Source organism: Saccopteryx bilineata, chromosome 7 (assembly GCF_036850765.1).
Source record: "Saccopteryx bilineata isolate mSacBil1 chromosome 7, mSacBil1_pri_phased_curated, whole genome shotgun sequence".
Taxonomy (NCBI): domain Eukaryota; kingdom Metazoa; phylum Chordata; class Mammalia; order Chiroptera; family Emballonuridae; genus Saccopteryx; species Saccopteryx bilineata.
The window spans coordinates 21782238-21796056 of record NC_089496.1 but is presented as its reverse complement, the minus strand read 5'-3'; the positions used below and the strand labels follow the sequence as shown (position 1 = coordinate 21796056).

The 13819-nt window shown below is 36.9% G+C and overlaps 1 protein-coding gene across 5 annotated transcripts in view; it reads right to left on the bottom strand.

Moving 5' to 3' along the window:
- CDK14 (cyclin dependent kinase 14) overlaps positions 1 to 13819 on the bottom strand; it is a 635411-nt gene that overhangs the window by 314511 nt on the left and 307081 nt on the right. For all 5 annotated transcript variants that reach the window (XM_066239829.1, XM_066239828.1, XM_066239831.1 and 2 more), the window contains one exon: positions 388 to 450. In XM_066239829.1, coding sequence (XP_066095926.1) covers positions 388 to 450 — 63 coding nt within the window. The remainder of the gene's footprint in view (positions 1 to 387; positions 451 to 13819) is intronic.

Sequence of the window (13819 nt, the reverse complement as noted above, 5' to 3'; positions counted from 1 at the left end):
AAAGTATGCTCTGAGAACTCACCATAACACTGTGTTGGGTCATATTAATACTTTATATTGAAGCCAACTGGAACTTCCAAGGTAGGGCTACCTGAGAGTCCCCTCTACTAAAAATAGTGCTACAATAGGATTCCAGGGGATCTCTCCCGTTCTTGGCAATGTTTCTCCATGAAGAAAAATATAGCAAGATTGAAACAATAATACTCCAGTAAAAATACTGAAGGTGAAAGCGTGGTTTTCAACTGTAAACAAATGGCCATGGTTCCCTTCGATATTCTCTTTACACAACGGTTTTTTAAAAAGGGAAAGTTATCATAGAGAGATTCAACTTTGACTCAAAAATGCACACAAAAATGCTAATACTTGGTTAAAAAGGTCTTTTCCTACCTTCACATTATCTGGATGCAGCCCCCCAGGGTGCTTGTCCATGTACTGACATAAATCAGTATGCTAGAAGAGAAAAGGGAAGACATATTAACATCCCCCTGGCTACAACATGATGAATCAATATTATCCTACTTCAAAGTCACCATTCCCTTCTGAACAAAGCAAATATAAGACAAGTGGGTGGATTTTCTAGTTCCTCCAGCCCCCATTTTAACCAAATTGCATCATTATCTTTGCCTCTAGGCTCTGTTTTATGTTAGACATATCTGTGTATTAGAAGGAATTCATGTCCATAATTTGTTAAGTTCTTAATTCCCTCCTCATTGAATATAAATATTTTAACTAAAAACAAAACAAAAAACTCTTAAAATAAATACCTTAACTAAAATAAAACTAAACTAAAACACACACACACAATCAATCTATTTACCATTTCAATTGTCTTGTATTTTTCAAGTGCAAATGCTGGTTATAATTATTTTGAGTGAAATTAAAATACTACAATTAGATCATTAAAGTAAAATTACTCACTGGATTTATTTAAAATTTTCCTAGATACAATAATTAAAAAATAATTTTCAGGTTTTTAAAACTCCTGGACATATTGCAAAAAAATATGTTATAAAATAGCAATACATACAAAATCATAAATTAACACAAAAATATATCTAGCTATAACAAAAAATATCCCAACAAACATGCTATTATTCTTTTAAATATTCCAAGTTCAGTCTGCTCAAAATTATATATTTTCTTTTTAATGTTTCTTCTGTTTATGAAATGTGAAGAATTTTGAAAAGTAAAGTTGCTATTCTAATTTTTTTTGCCTTATTGGAAGATAGCATAAAATTTATAATATTAAAACATTTAATCATTCTGTAAATGCCACTGAACATGAATATTTATGTCCCATTAACAGGAGACAATTATTGAGAAACCATGAGTTTTATGATATATTCAAGAATCTTGCTGTAGCCATGGTGACAACAATTTAGATTCCTTTACTGAGTTTTTATTTCATGCTAGGTGGTAACTGATGAGGCTACCGAGCTGAATTCAGCATTAACTCACTATTTATCAACCATTTCTTGAGTCCTTATTACATTCCAGGCACTACACCAGTCACTAAGACATAGAAGTTGGCCAGTTGAAGGGCAAAGGGAAAGACAACGAGACGGAAGAAATGCTCTTAGATATGTTCTGAGATAATACTGCCTTTATTTTGAACCGTACTCAAGGTGTTTAAATCAAAGGCAAAGTCCATAAAGACAGAAACTACATTTAATTTGAAAATTACCGTCTCTCTGCTCCAGGGAAAATGTCAAGCACAGAGAAGAACTGAGTATATAACAGGTAGAAATAGTTTTACATATAATATTGCTCATTAAAAATGACCCAATACAATTATAATGAGTTCCATGGAGTTTTTCCTGACTGACTAAAAGTTTTACATCATGCATTTCACAAACTGAGGAATGACTTCTCTACTCCAAACTGCCATTTTGTAACTCCATGTTATTAATTTCTCTGTCCTTCCAAAGGGGGTAACATCTCCCTTGAGAAGATTTTTGAAGAACAAATAAATAGTATATGAGAAAGTACTTTTTACCTATAACATGACATACAAAAATAAAGTATTATTTAAGATACTGGCCATTACACAATGAGACCCATGAGAGGAAGAACTGTATCTAATTTGTTCACTGCTTCTCACATGACAAATAAAATGATAAATAGAAATTATTTATCATATCAATTACTATATATCCATGACATGAGCTAAAATTATTATTAAAGATGTAAAACTCAGTTTACAAAACAAAATCATTCACAGTTTGCAAGATACAAAGTATATAAGAATAATAAAAATATAACAGAAAATAAACAATATATTTTCTACTATATACTTACATTATTTATGTTTCATGGTAATTACACTGGTATATATCAATAAATGAATCAGCACATCGACATAAATATTAGATAAATAGATTTTAAGGAAAATTTAGTAAATAATACATTTAACAGTATGACATCAATATTAAAAATATAAAAATTTAAAATACAGTATAAAAATAAAAGATGTTTAAAAATCCACAAAATCATAAAGGCTTTAGTTTACTTCTTTCAAAAATCAACATATGGAATTGGCCAAAAAAAAAAAGGAAGGTTATAAAAGATATATGGATATCAATAGCCTGTTTCCTTCTGTGCCCGATAAACTTGTGCTACACGGGTATTTTTAACACAAATGGCAAACTCACAAAAAAATTGACAATGTATCAGACACAGAGGAAGTCTCAAAAGTGATTAAAAAGCAAAAGTCATATTACATCTTCTCATATAGCTATATAAAATAAGCATCAAGATATACTTTATTTTATCAACTCTAAGACATACCCTTTTTTTAATCTCTGGCATTAAAATAATAGCACTGATTTGCTATTTCTCTGGTAGTGGTTGGAATATAGATGTGTGGAAAGAAGATGTCCTTGCCTGTGTTGGAGCAAACTTTTTACTTTGCTCTATTTGCAGAGTTATTACTCTGATGACATAAGACATCAACAATGTAAGGACCATGTGCGGGAGAAAAATGGAAAGATAAAATATAATTGTTATCTGGAAACCATTCATTGAAAATTTTGAATAAGACTTTATAAAAAGTACCAGAATTAAAACTTGTAGGGCTCTTGCAATAAAGTAAAAAGTTTGAATGATAAGAAAGAACTTAATCATGGTTTAAATAAGTTTTCATTTTTTTTTTTAGTAATACATAAAATAATGTCTGCCACTCGATGGTGTCTTAAGTTCAATGATAGCAAGAATAACATAAGGAAGAAAAGTTGTCTAAAGGAGAAAAGAAGAAGCAAAGGAAGAGAATCTATTTTCATGGAAATAAGAAATATTTAACCCAAAAATGTTTAAATCATTTAAAAATAAATAATAGGAATTACTACAGTTAAAAAGTGATCAGAGCATTACTGATAAAAGTTTGCACATTTACACAGATTAATTTTAACATAAGAATGACTGAAAATAAATAGAACCAAAAAATTTAAATTAGAGAATACCATATTAAAATTTAAAAAAAGACCCAAAGAAAACAGAAGGGATAAATGTAGTTGATAACATAAATTAAATAGGAAAACTAGAAAACAACAAGCTTTATCATGTTAAACAAAAACTCACTTCTTTAAAAAGAAACCCTCCCATTAAAACTAATAAAAAAAATTAAAAAAGAAAAAACCTCCAATAAAATAAACCAATCTTTGGCCAACCTGATTTTTTTGTAAAGTGAAGGGTTTTGCCAAATGTTATCAATACTAAAAATGAAGAAATGATACAACTAAAAATGTGGAGGCTTAAAAATATACTATAAATATATACAATCACCCCTTGCCATATTGCAATTCACTTTTCGTGGTCTCTATCTATCTAATACAGATATCTATCTAATACAGATATCGTGGATTTCTCGTTATATCACAGGATTCTGTAGTATATAGGTATTTTTCTATATTTATTATTTTAATTATTTTTGCAGTAAAATAAGCAAAACAAGTGTGGGAAAGGTTAACAACAGTGTGGGAAAGGTTTATAAAGTGTGGGGAGAGTTTCTAAAGCCTTAACATATATATAAATAATAAATAGAAGGTAGCTACTTCGCAGATTTTCACCTATTGCAGGGGTCTGGAACCAAACCCCCGTGATAGACGAGGGACCACTATAGCAGTAGAAACTGAACTAAACCAAATAATATGATAAACATGTTTAAACCAATACATGTAATATCAAGTAAAAATTTGTCTTTTTAAAAATTACATAAATGATTAAATTTGATTCTATAAGAGACAGGAATTGAAGAGCAATTCCTTTAAAAAGCACCAAGTTCAGAGGGTTTCCATGAAAAATCTTTCAAAGCTTCAAGTAACAGGTATAAATTACTCCAAAACAAAGAAAAGATGCTTCCCACTCCTCCTTTAAAATAACAAGGCCAAAGCAGGCCAACACAAAGGAGAGCTAGAAAGTACTACACCAACCTCTTTATGATCACAGAAGTATAAATTCTAATGACAGTAGGTATTAGAATACAACAATGTCAATAAGAAAAGACTAAGGCATCAACAACAAACAAGCTGAAACTTACAAATGAAAAAACAGTTCAACATTAGAACATCTATTAGTATAATCCTCTAAAACTTTTGTGGTATTATATATTTGACCTATAATATATTTGATTTTGCATATATAAATAAGACAACAGTTTACATTCTGCGGATTTCACATACTTGAAAATTATTACATTTTTTTCCAAAAGGAAAGTTTTGAGCTTTTTCTTAAAAAAAAAGGAAACTATAAAAAAGGCAATACATCAGAAATGGGGGTTGGGGGGAATACTTGATCCTCAAGGTACATGTGACGTCCTTCTCAGCCCATACTCAGTGGCATTAGCATCAAAAGTAGCGGGAAGGAGCCTTCTTCAGAAATGACCTCTTGGAAAATTTAATAAAGATTTTTCCATACCCTTTTCATTTTTTTTTTTTTTTGTGACAGAGACAGAGAGAGACAAAGATTGACAGAGAGAGAGACAGATAGGAACAGACAGACAGGAAGGGAAGCATCAATTCTTCATTGTGGCACCTTAGTTGTTCAGTGATTGCTTTCTCATATGTGCCTTGACGGGGGGGGGGGGGCTACAGCAGACCGAGTGACCCCTTGCTCAAGCCAGAGACCTTGGGCTCAAGCTGGTGAGCTTTGCTCAAACCAGATGAGCCCACGCTCAAGCTGGCGACCTCAGGGTTTCGAACCTGGGTCCTCCGCGTCCCAGTCCGACGCTCTATACACTGCGCCACTGCCTGGTCGGGACCCTTTACATTTTTAAAGTCATATTTATTTAAATGTATGGCATGAAAATATGTGTGTATACATATCATATGTATGCACACATGGCTGTCATGAACTGTGTAACCTTGGGCTCATTGTATCACCTCTGTGTATCAGTATATTCATCTAATGAAGATAATCCTAATATACCTAATATTCAGAATGTTTTAGAAGATTGCCCAGCACATGGTAGATGCCATTGAGGATGAGGATGATGATGATGATGACGATGATTTTCTGTGGTGTGTTTAGAGCAAGGAGGAATATTTGGAAAGAATGCAGTTAAAAATCGAATGATAGATGCAGTAAAAAACTGGAGCTCTTAGGGGTAGCATTTCATCCTTACACATGTGTCTTCCTGTCCGCAGATCCAGACCTTCTCATTTCCACTCACTCCACTGCTCTCTGTACAAACCGTGGAGACCACGTCTAGCAAATACACTATTAACCTCCGATTGCTCTTTGTGATCAGGGTAAGAGTCTGGAGAATCTCAGATAGAGGAAGAGACACGAAGTACTCATACAAGGTCCCATTTGCACGCTAACACACTTCCACCTGCATTAAAAACTCTTTCTTTTCTTTCTCTCTCTTTTTTGATACACAGCACTACATCTGGGGCTGCGTCAGAGGTGCCAAAATTACACATTTTGTTACACATGTTCTTTCTTTTTAACTTTTCTCCTTAGTATAAATCATTGGATTATGTGCCCCTTACAACGTGCACTGGACCAGGAAAAGAGCTAAATGTAACGACAGTGCTAGAAGGTGTGCTGTTCTTCTGTTTTTAAGTCATCCTGGGTAGAAAAGTTCTGAACAGAAGGTCCCGAAGGCACATGATCAACGTGTGGATCACTAGCCTCCAATGACACACAGATAACCTCAGATCTCTCTGGCTTGATCTCTGGCTATTTCTTGTCCTAATCATAAAAAGGGGGCCTTTAGACTAGATGCCTGGTGAGTTCAGATCACAATTGTTCTTTACCCTTCAATTTCTCTCTCGGCTCTTTCTAACATTCTCTCTCTCCCCCTCACTTACATTATGTCTCACCTCACCTTCCCACACCTCCAATCTTACTCACCCCTCTGCTGCTGTTCTTCAGAGTAATGCCTTTATAGTGCTTATGTCTGACAGGATTTTACCTGAGTGCCTAAGAACACCTCGTCAATCTTCCATGGAGTGGGTGGTTTCAAATGAAGCCATCCAGCCGAGAGGCTGACAGAAGACAGAGTGAAAGCAGGAAGGGGCTCCATGTGCTCCAACCCCACACCAGCACAGATTTCTTTCAAAATCAGGTTCCTCCGTCCTCACTGCTGGTTGCTATAGGTGGCATTTATTTGGTCATTTACGTAGGCACAGTAGTGCTTCTCTGGGAAGGGCTTTTGATAAATGTATCTGAAATCATACCAGCCAGAACAGCGCTGCTCTCTGTAATGAATTTTGCCATATTTACAATTTGGGTTTTCCCGTATTGATTTGATTACTCTGTGGCTGGATCAATTTAGAAGGCAGGAGAGAAATCTCCCTTTGTAAAAAGGCAGGACACAGAAAGACCACAGGAAACTGAACGGACTTTTGACTCATAAGCACTTTCACACAGTAGAGTCTCAGTTAATTTCACTCAGATGTACAGCGGAGAGCTGCATCACTAGCAGTACACAGCCATGATGCTTAAAAAACAAGACATAAAAGAAAACTGCAAAGATAAATAATGAATATAAAGACAATTTCAAAACAAGCCCAGTGGAGAACGGCCTTTTATTTATTTATTTATTTATTTTTAAAATTTTTTTTTTTTTTCACTTTTCTGAAGCTGGAAACAGGGAGAGACAGTCAGACAGACTCCCGCATGCGCCCGACCGGGATCCACCCGGCACACCCACCAGGGGCGACGCTCTGCCCACCAGGGGGCGATGCTCTGCCCATCCTGGGCGTCGCCATGTTGCGACCAGAGCCACTCTAGCGCCTGAGGCAGAGGCCACAGAGCCATCCCCAGCGCCCGGGCCATCTTTGCTCCAATGGAGCCTTGGCTGCGGGAGGGGAAGAGAGAGACAGAGAGGAAAGTGCGGCGGAGGGGTGGAGAAGCAAATGGGCGCTTCTCCTGTGTGCCCTGGCCAGGAATCGAACCCGGGTCCTCCGCACGCTAGGCCGACGCTCTACCGCTGAGCCAACCGGCCAGGGCTGAGAACGGCCTTTTAAAAGAGCGCTGAGAAGGAGAAGCCAGCCAAAGAAAAGGACGAGAAGCAAACTGGGCTAGGACACTCACTTCATCGTGTTTCCACTCTCCATCCCTTCCTCTTTCTGAAATTCATTTAGGGCAGGGGAGAGACGCATTGCTCCACTGAAAGCCACTGGTCAAAGGGCTCTCTGAAGACCGCAAACTCAGACTACCCCTCGGAGATGAAATTTACCCATACTTATTCCAGGGCGGAGACAGTTATACGTCAATTGTTAAGTAGGTTTAGCCACTCAACGTGTGCTCCTGTCTTTTTATTATCAATGTGGTACCATGAAGGGAGGTTTTCCAGCGGTTGGTTCTTCCTATGATCAAACCTCCTATTTAAGAAATACCAAGATCCTCAGAGAGATTAAGCTTTTGCATTAGCACTGGCTTCCACACTGAATCTGTCTCATTAAGCAGCCATCAAAATAAAGCCCCTTCCCAAAAGCATGGCCTTGTTTCCTATTGTCTATAATGGTAAGTACGGTGTCCACAATATTTGTCAGCTAATTTTGAAGTTTTTCAGAAGCACTGCCAACATATGACATCGACAATAGCATGGCCCGATTTTCAGTGTCTAGGCTAAAAATAAAGTCTTTCCAGGGATAACCAACAGTAATCCTCATTCTGAAGGTATGTTGAACACAGCTTCACATCCTTTACTTCTTGTTCATTTCCTTCTCCATTTGACAGCAAGAGGAGAGCCAGTAGACTCAGGCGTGGTGTAATTTTTATAACATTAAAAAACAAAACAGCCCTGGCCGGTTGGCTCAGTGGTAAAGCGTCGGCCTGGCGTGCGGGGGACCCGGGTTCGATTCCCAGCCAGGGCACATAGGAGAAGCGCCCATTTGCTTCTCCACCCTGCCCCCCTCCTTCCTCTCTGTCTCTCTCTTCCCCTCCCGCAGCCAAGGTTCCATTGGAGCAAAGATGGCCCAGGCGCTGGGGATGGCTCCTTGGCCTCTGCCCCAGGCGCTAGAGTGGCTCTGGTCACGGCAGAGCAACGCCCCAGAGGGGCAGAGCATCGCCCCTTGTGGGCGTGCCAGGTAGATCCCGGTCGGGCGCATGCGGGAGTCTGTCTGACTGTCTCTCCCCGTTTCCAGCTTCAGAAAGAAAAAAAACAAACAAACTGATTAACAAGAATAACACTCTATAGAAAGATTCCAGAAAATAAAACTAATTAGAATTTTTTTTTGTTCTTAAGGTAGTATTTTAATTTAAACTTATTTTAAGTTTAAATTCCAAGATTCAGTTATCTTGCATTTATAAATGAAAACTTTTTTTTTTTTTACAAAACAAAAAACATTAAGTGGAACCATGTGGTTAAAAAAGATAAGATATGCTAGGAACTAGCTGATAACGTGTGCAAATTGAAAGCATAAAAACACAGAGCCCTCCTTTTAACTGATATTTGATTGAAACAGTTAAAATGAGGGCTCTATCCTTTTATGCTTTCAATTTGTACACGTTATCAGCTAGTTTTTAACCGGGTCCTCATCCCAGTTTGACTGCAGACACGCCAATCTCCTCCAGGTAAGTGATCCCATTATAATGAAGCTTTAAGCTCTGGCCCATTGGCTCAGCGGTAGAGTGTTGGCCCTGTGTGTGAAAGTCCCAGGTTCAGTTCCTAGTCAGGGCAAACAGGAGAAGCAGTCATCTTCTACTCCACCCCTCCCCTTCCCCCTTTCTCTCTATCTCTTTTATCCTCCTGTAGTGATGGCTCAATTTGTTCCTGGGCACTGAGAATGGCTCCATGAAGCCTCCCCCTCACACACTAAAAATGGCTCGGTTGCAAGTATGGCCCCAGATGGGCAGAGCACCAGTCCCAGACAGGGGTTTGCTGGGTGGATCCCGGTCAAGTTGCATGCAGGAGTCTATCTCTCTATCTCCGCTCCTCTCACTTGGAAAAAGAAGAAAAAGGAATAAACCTTTAAATAGTACTCTGGTAAAAGATCACATCAAGAAATTTGCAAATTTCTAAAGGACAAGAGCAATTATTGCCACTCTTCAGTGGTATATGGTCCCAAAATTAATGGTAACAATGGAGGCTGCTACTGTGACCAAGGAAACATGTGCTTACTTGTGATGCTTACTCCATTACTGGCTAATGTCATCTTCCTTACCATTGTCCAGGTCTGGGACACACCGCACACATTCTGAATAGAACCATACTGGAAGGGTAGCTATGAACTTTGGTAGAACTCACTATCATTTCAGTCTTTATCCTACTTCACCTGTAGCTCATTAAAGTCATGTAATTCACTGGGGAGTAGCTGCTGCTAGAGGCGACTGAAGAAAACTTATAGACATTGAGGCCTCATTTCTTCTATAGCAATCAATGTCATTTTTATCTAGTGATAATCTGTGTTTCAATCAGCCTTCATTGCTGTAAGAAGTAATACATCAAATTATTGAGCAGTTAGTTTCTAACTGCTCTTACATGAAGTCCACAAGTTTAAACTGACTTTGAAATTACATATTTTCCATTAAGCTTTATAGTACTCATCTATAAAGTAGATGAGTTTAATGGAAATACTGATAGTACTCATCTAGGTCATTCCCAAATTATAATTAGTAAAATGTAATGTTATGAGTTCTAACATGTGCACATCATTCAATAGTGAGAAAAAGATGAAAAGGAACGCTAATCAACTTTCCTTTACAACAACATCATAGCTATTCAAGATGCTTCATAGAGGAAGTCTGTCCCCACTACATTTCAAAGGGGTCCATTTTTAAAACAGTGGTTAAAAAATAATACTTTGTAAGTAATCTATCAAATAATTATTGGGCTTTATGGTAATGCATTGAAATCCCTTATCTTTCATAACTAAAAAAGACCTTCAGGAACAATACAAAAATGCTCTCTCTTCCTTCTGAAGTGTAAGTTCTAATTATAACTGGATTACTGTACCTTAACTTGTATCAGAGGACAGAATATGACAACAGAGAACAAGGTCTTCCTTTTTTTTCCATCATCACCCAAAACTATGTTCTCAAATATGCTACTGTTCTTTGGCAGATTTATTTTACATATTACAAGGCCTCCGCCTGGGTTATTTTGTTTTTACCTGGTTATAAGCATCTTAGGAAATGTATGCAATTCCACCAGTAAACCACACACATTCCCTGAGGAAGGTTAGGGTAGTTAACACACACAGAAATCCTCCCATAGCAATCACAGTTCTGTGGTTTATTCCTAATTAAGTTAGTTGGTATTTGTCAAATATATTCTCCTCCTTTTTGGTCACAATACACCTATAGGTGACTTAGCTATCCCATAAGTCTGCCTAATTGATTTCAGCTTTCATTTCTGAATCTACAATGCATGGGCGGTCTGGGGCTGGTGACTGGACAGGAAGCATTTCCAACCACATTCCTATCATGTGAAACCAGCAACCTGAAAAATCTTTTCCATGAAAACAAAAAACCTTACTATTTGGATTCTGGCAATGGCATCAGCGGTAGACAGACTGTACAGCTGCACCATGACAGTAAGATTACTGGGAGCAGTGTCTGGAATATTTCAATATCAAAGGGTTAATTCATAACTTAACTTATGTCCATATCTCTATTTTACACACACATACATCTTATATACTTTTTAAAACTTCTAGGAGATTAAATGATTTTCCTTAATAAAATTAAATAAATTCGACAAACCCAGAGCCAACATCATACTCAATGGGCAAAAATTAAAAGCAATCCCCTTAAGATCAGGAACAAGGCAGGGGTGCCCTCTTTCACCACTCTTATTCAACATAGTTCTGGAAGTCCTTGCCACAGCAATCAGACAAGAAGAAGAAATAAAAGGCATCCAAACTGGAAAAGAAGAAGTAAGACTATCATTCTTTACAGATGATATGATATTGTATATAGAAAACTCTAAAGTCTCAGTCGAAAAACTACTGGACCTGATAAATGAATTCAGCAAGGTGGCAGGATATAAAATTAATACTCAGAAATGAGAGGCATTTTTATACATTAACAATGAACTGTCAGAAAGAGAAATTAAGGAAACAATCCCCTTCATTATTGCAACCAAAAAAATAAAGTACCTAGGAGTAAATTTAACCAAGGCAATTAAAGACTTGTACTCAAAAAATTATAAAACATTGAAAAAAAAATCAAGGAAGATAAAAACAAGTGGAAGCATATATTGTGCTCATGGTTAGGAAGAATAAACATCATTAAAATGTCTATATTACACAAAGCAATGTATAAATTCAATACAATACCAATTATAATACCAATGACATACTTCAAAGATATAGAACACATATTCCAAAAATTTATATGGAACTAAAAAAGAACACGAATAGCCTCAGCAATCTTGAAAAGGAAGAATAAAGCGGGAGGTATCACACTTCCCAATATCAAGTTATACAACAAGGCCACTGTACTCAAAGCAGCCTGGTACTGGCATGAGAACAGGCATATAGATCAATGGAACAGAACAGAGAACCCAGAAATAAACCCACACCTTCATGGACAATTGATATTTGACAAAGGAGGTAAGAGCATACCATGGAGTAAAAACAGGCTCTTTAACAAATGGTGTTGGGAAAATTAAACAAGTACCTGCAAAAAAAAACAGGCTCTTTAACAAATGGTGTTGGGAAAATTAAACAAGTACCTAGTTTCTAGTAAATGAAACTAGATCACCAACTTACACCATTCACAAAAATAAACTCAAAATGGATAAAAGACTTAAATGTAAGCCATGAAACCATAAACATCTTAGAAGAAAACATAGGCAGTACGCTCTCAGACATCTCTCGCAGCAATATATTTGCTGATTTATCTCCATAGGCAAGTGAAATAAAAGACAGGATAAATAAATGGGACTATATCAAACTAAAAAGCTTTTGCACAGCTAAAGACAATAAGAACAAAATAAAAAGACAAACTACACAATGGGAGAACATATTCGACAATACATCTGATAAGGAGTTAATAACCAAAATTTATAAAGAATTTGTAAAGCTCAGCACCAGGAAGATAAACAATCCAATCAAAAAATGGGCAAAAGAAATGAATAGACACTTCTCCAAAGAGGACATACAGATGGCCAATAGGCATATGAAAAAATGCTCAACATCACTAATCATTAGAGAAATGCAAATTAAAACCACAATGAGATATCACCTCACACCAGTCAGAATGGCACTCATCAACAAAACAACACAGAATAAGTGCTGGCGAGAATGTGGAGAAAAGGGAACCCTCTTGTACTGCTGGTGGGAATGCAGACTGGTGCAGCCACTGTGGAAAACAGTATGGAGATTCCTCAAGAAATTAAAAATCGAACTGCCTTTTGACCCAGCTATACCACTGTTAGGAATATACCCCAAGAACACCATAGCACTGTTTGAAAAGAAGAAATGCACCCCCATGTTTATGGCAGCATTGTTCACAATAGCAAAGATCTGGAAACAGCCCAAGTGTCCATCAGTGGGCGAGTGGATTAAAAAGCTTTGGGACATATATACTATGGAATACTACTCAGCTATAAGAAATGATTACATCAGATCATTTACAACAACATGGATGGGCCTTGATAACATTATACTGAGTGAAATAAGTAAATCAGAAAAAACTAAGAACTATATGAATCCATACACAGATGGGACATAAAAATGAGACTCAGAGATATGGATAAGAGTGTGATGTTTGGAGGGCGGGGGAGAAAAGCAGGGAGGGAAGGGGCACAAATAAAACCAGATAGAAGGTGACAGAGGACAATTGGACATTGGGTGATGGGTATACAACATAATCAAATGTCAAAATAACCTGGAGATTTTTTCTCTGAACATATGTACCCTGATTTATCAGTGTCACCCCATTAAAATTAATTAAAAATATAATATATATAAAAAAATTAAATAAATTCAAAGTACAGATTTAGAAAGTTCCTAGAAAATCTCTAGAAGTAGAGCATTGTGGTTCTTCAGGACCATACGCTATTCCTGCATTTAGAAGAATGTGTAAAATGTGCTCTCTTGAAACAGTGAAGGAAGGAGCTTCCCAGTATGGTTTATGCACCCTCTGCCGAACTGCTCACAATCCCAAACCATATAATAAATTTTAATGGAGTCAGATAGCTACTTTGAAAAGATGTCCGGGCTACTTTAAAGTCAGGTGGTTTTTAAAAGGAAAAGTAGAAAGCCAATGGGTATAAAGAATGGAAGTTCTGATCATCCAACATCCTCAAGAATTTGAAAAAGAAAATAAAAAGTTAACACAGTAACTGAGAGCCATGTAAAATGTTTTGGAGTAAAAGCATGAGATGGAAGAGAAATAACGACTGCAATAGTTCTCAGAAAACACC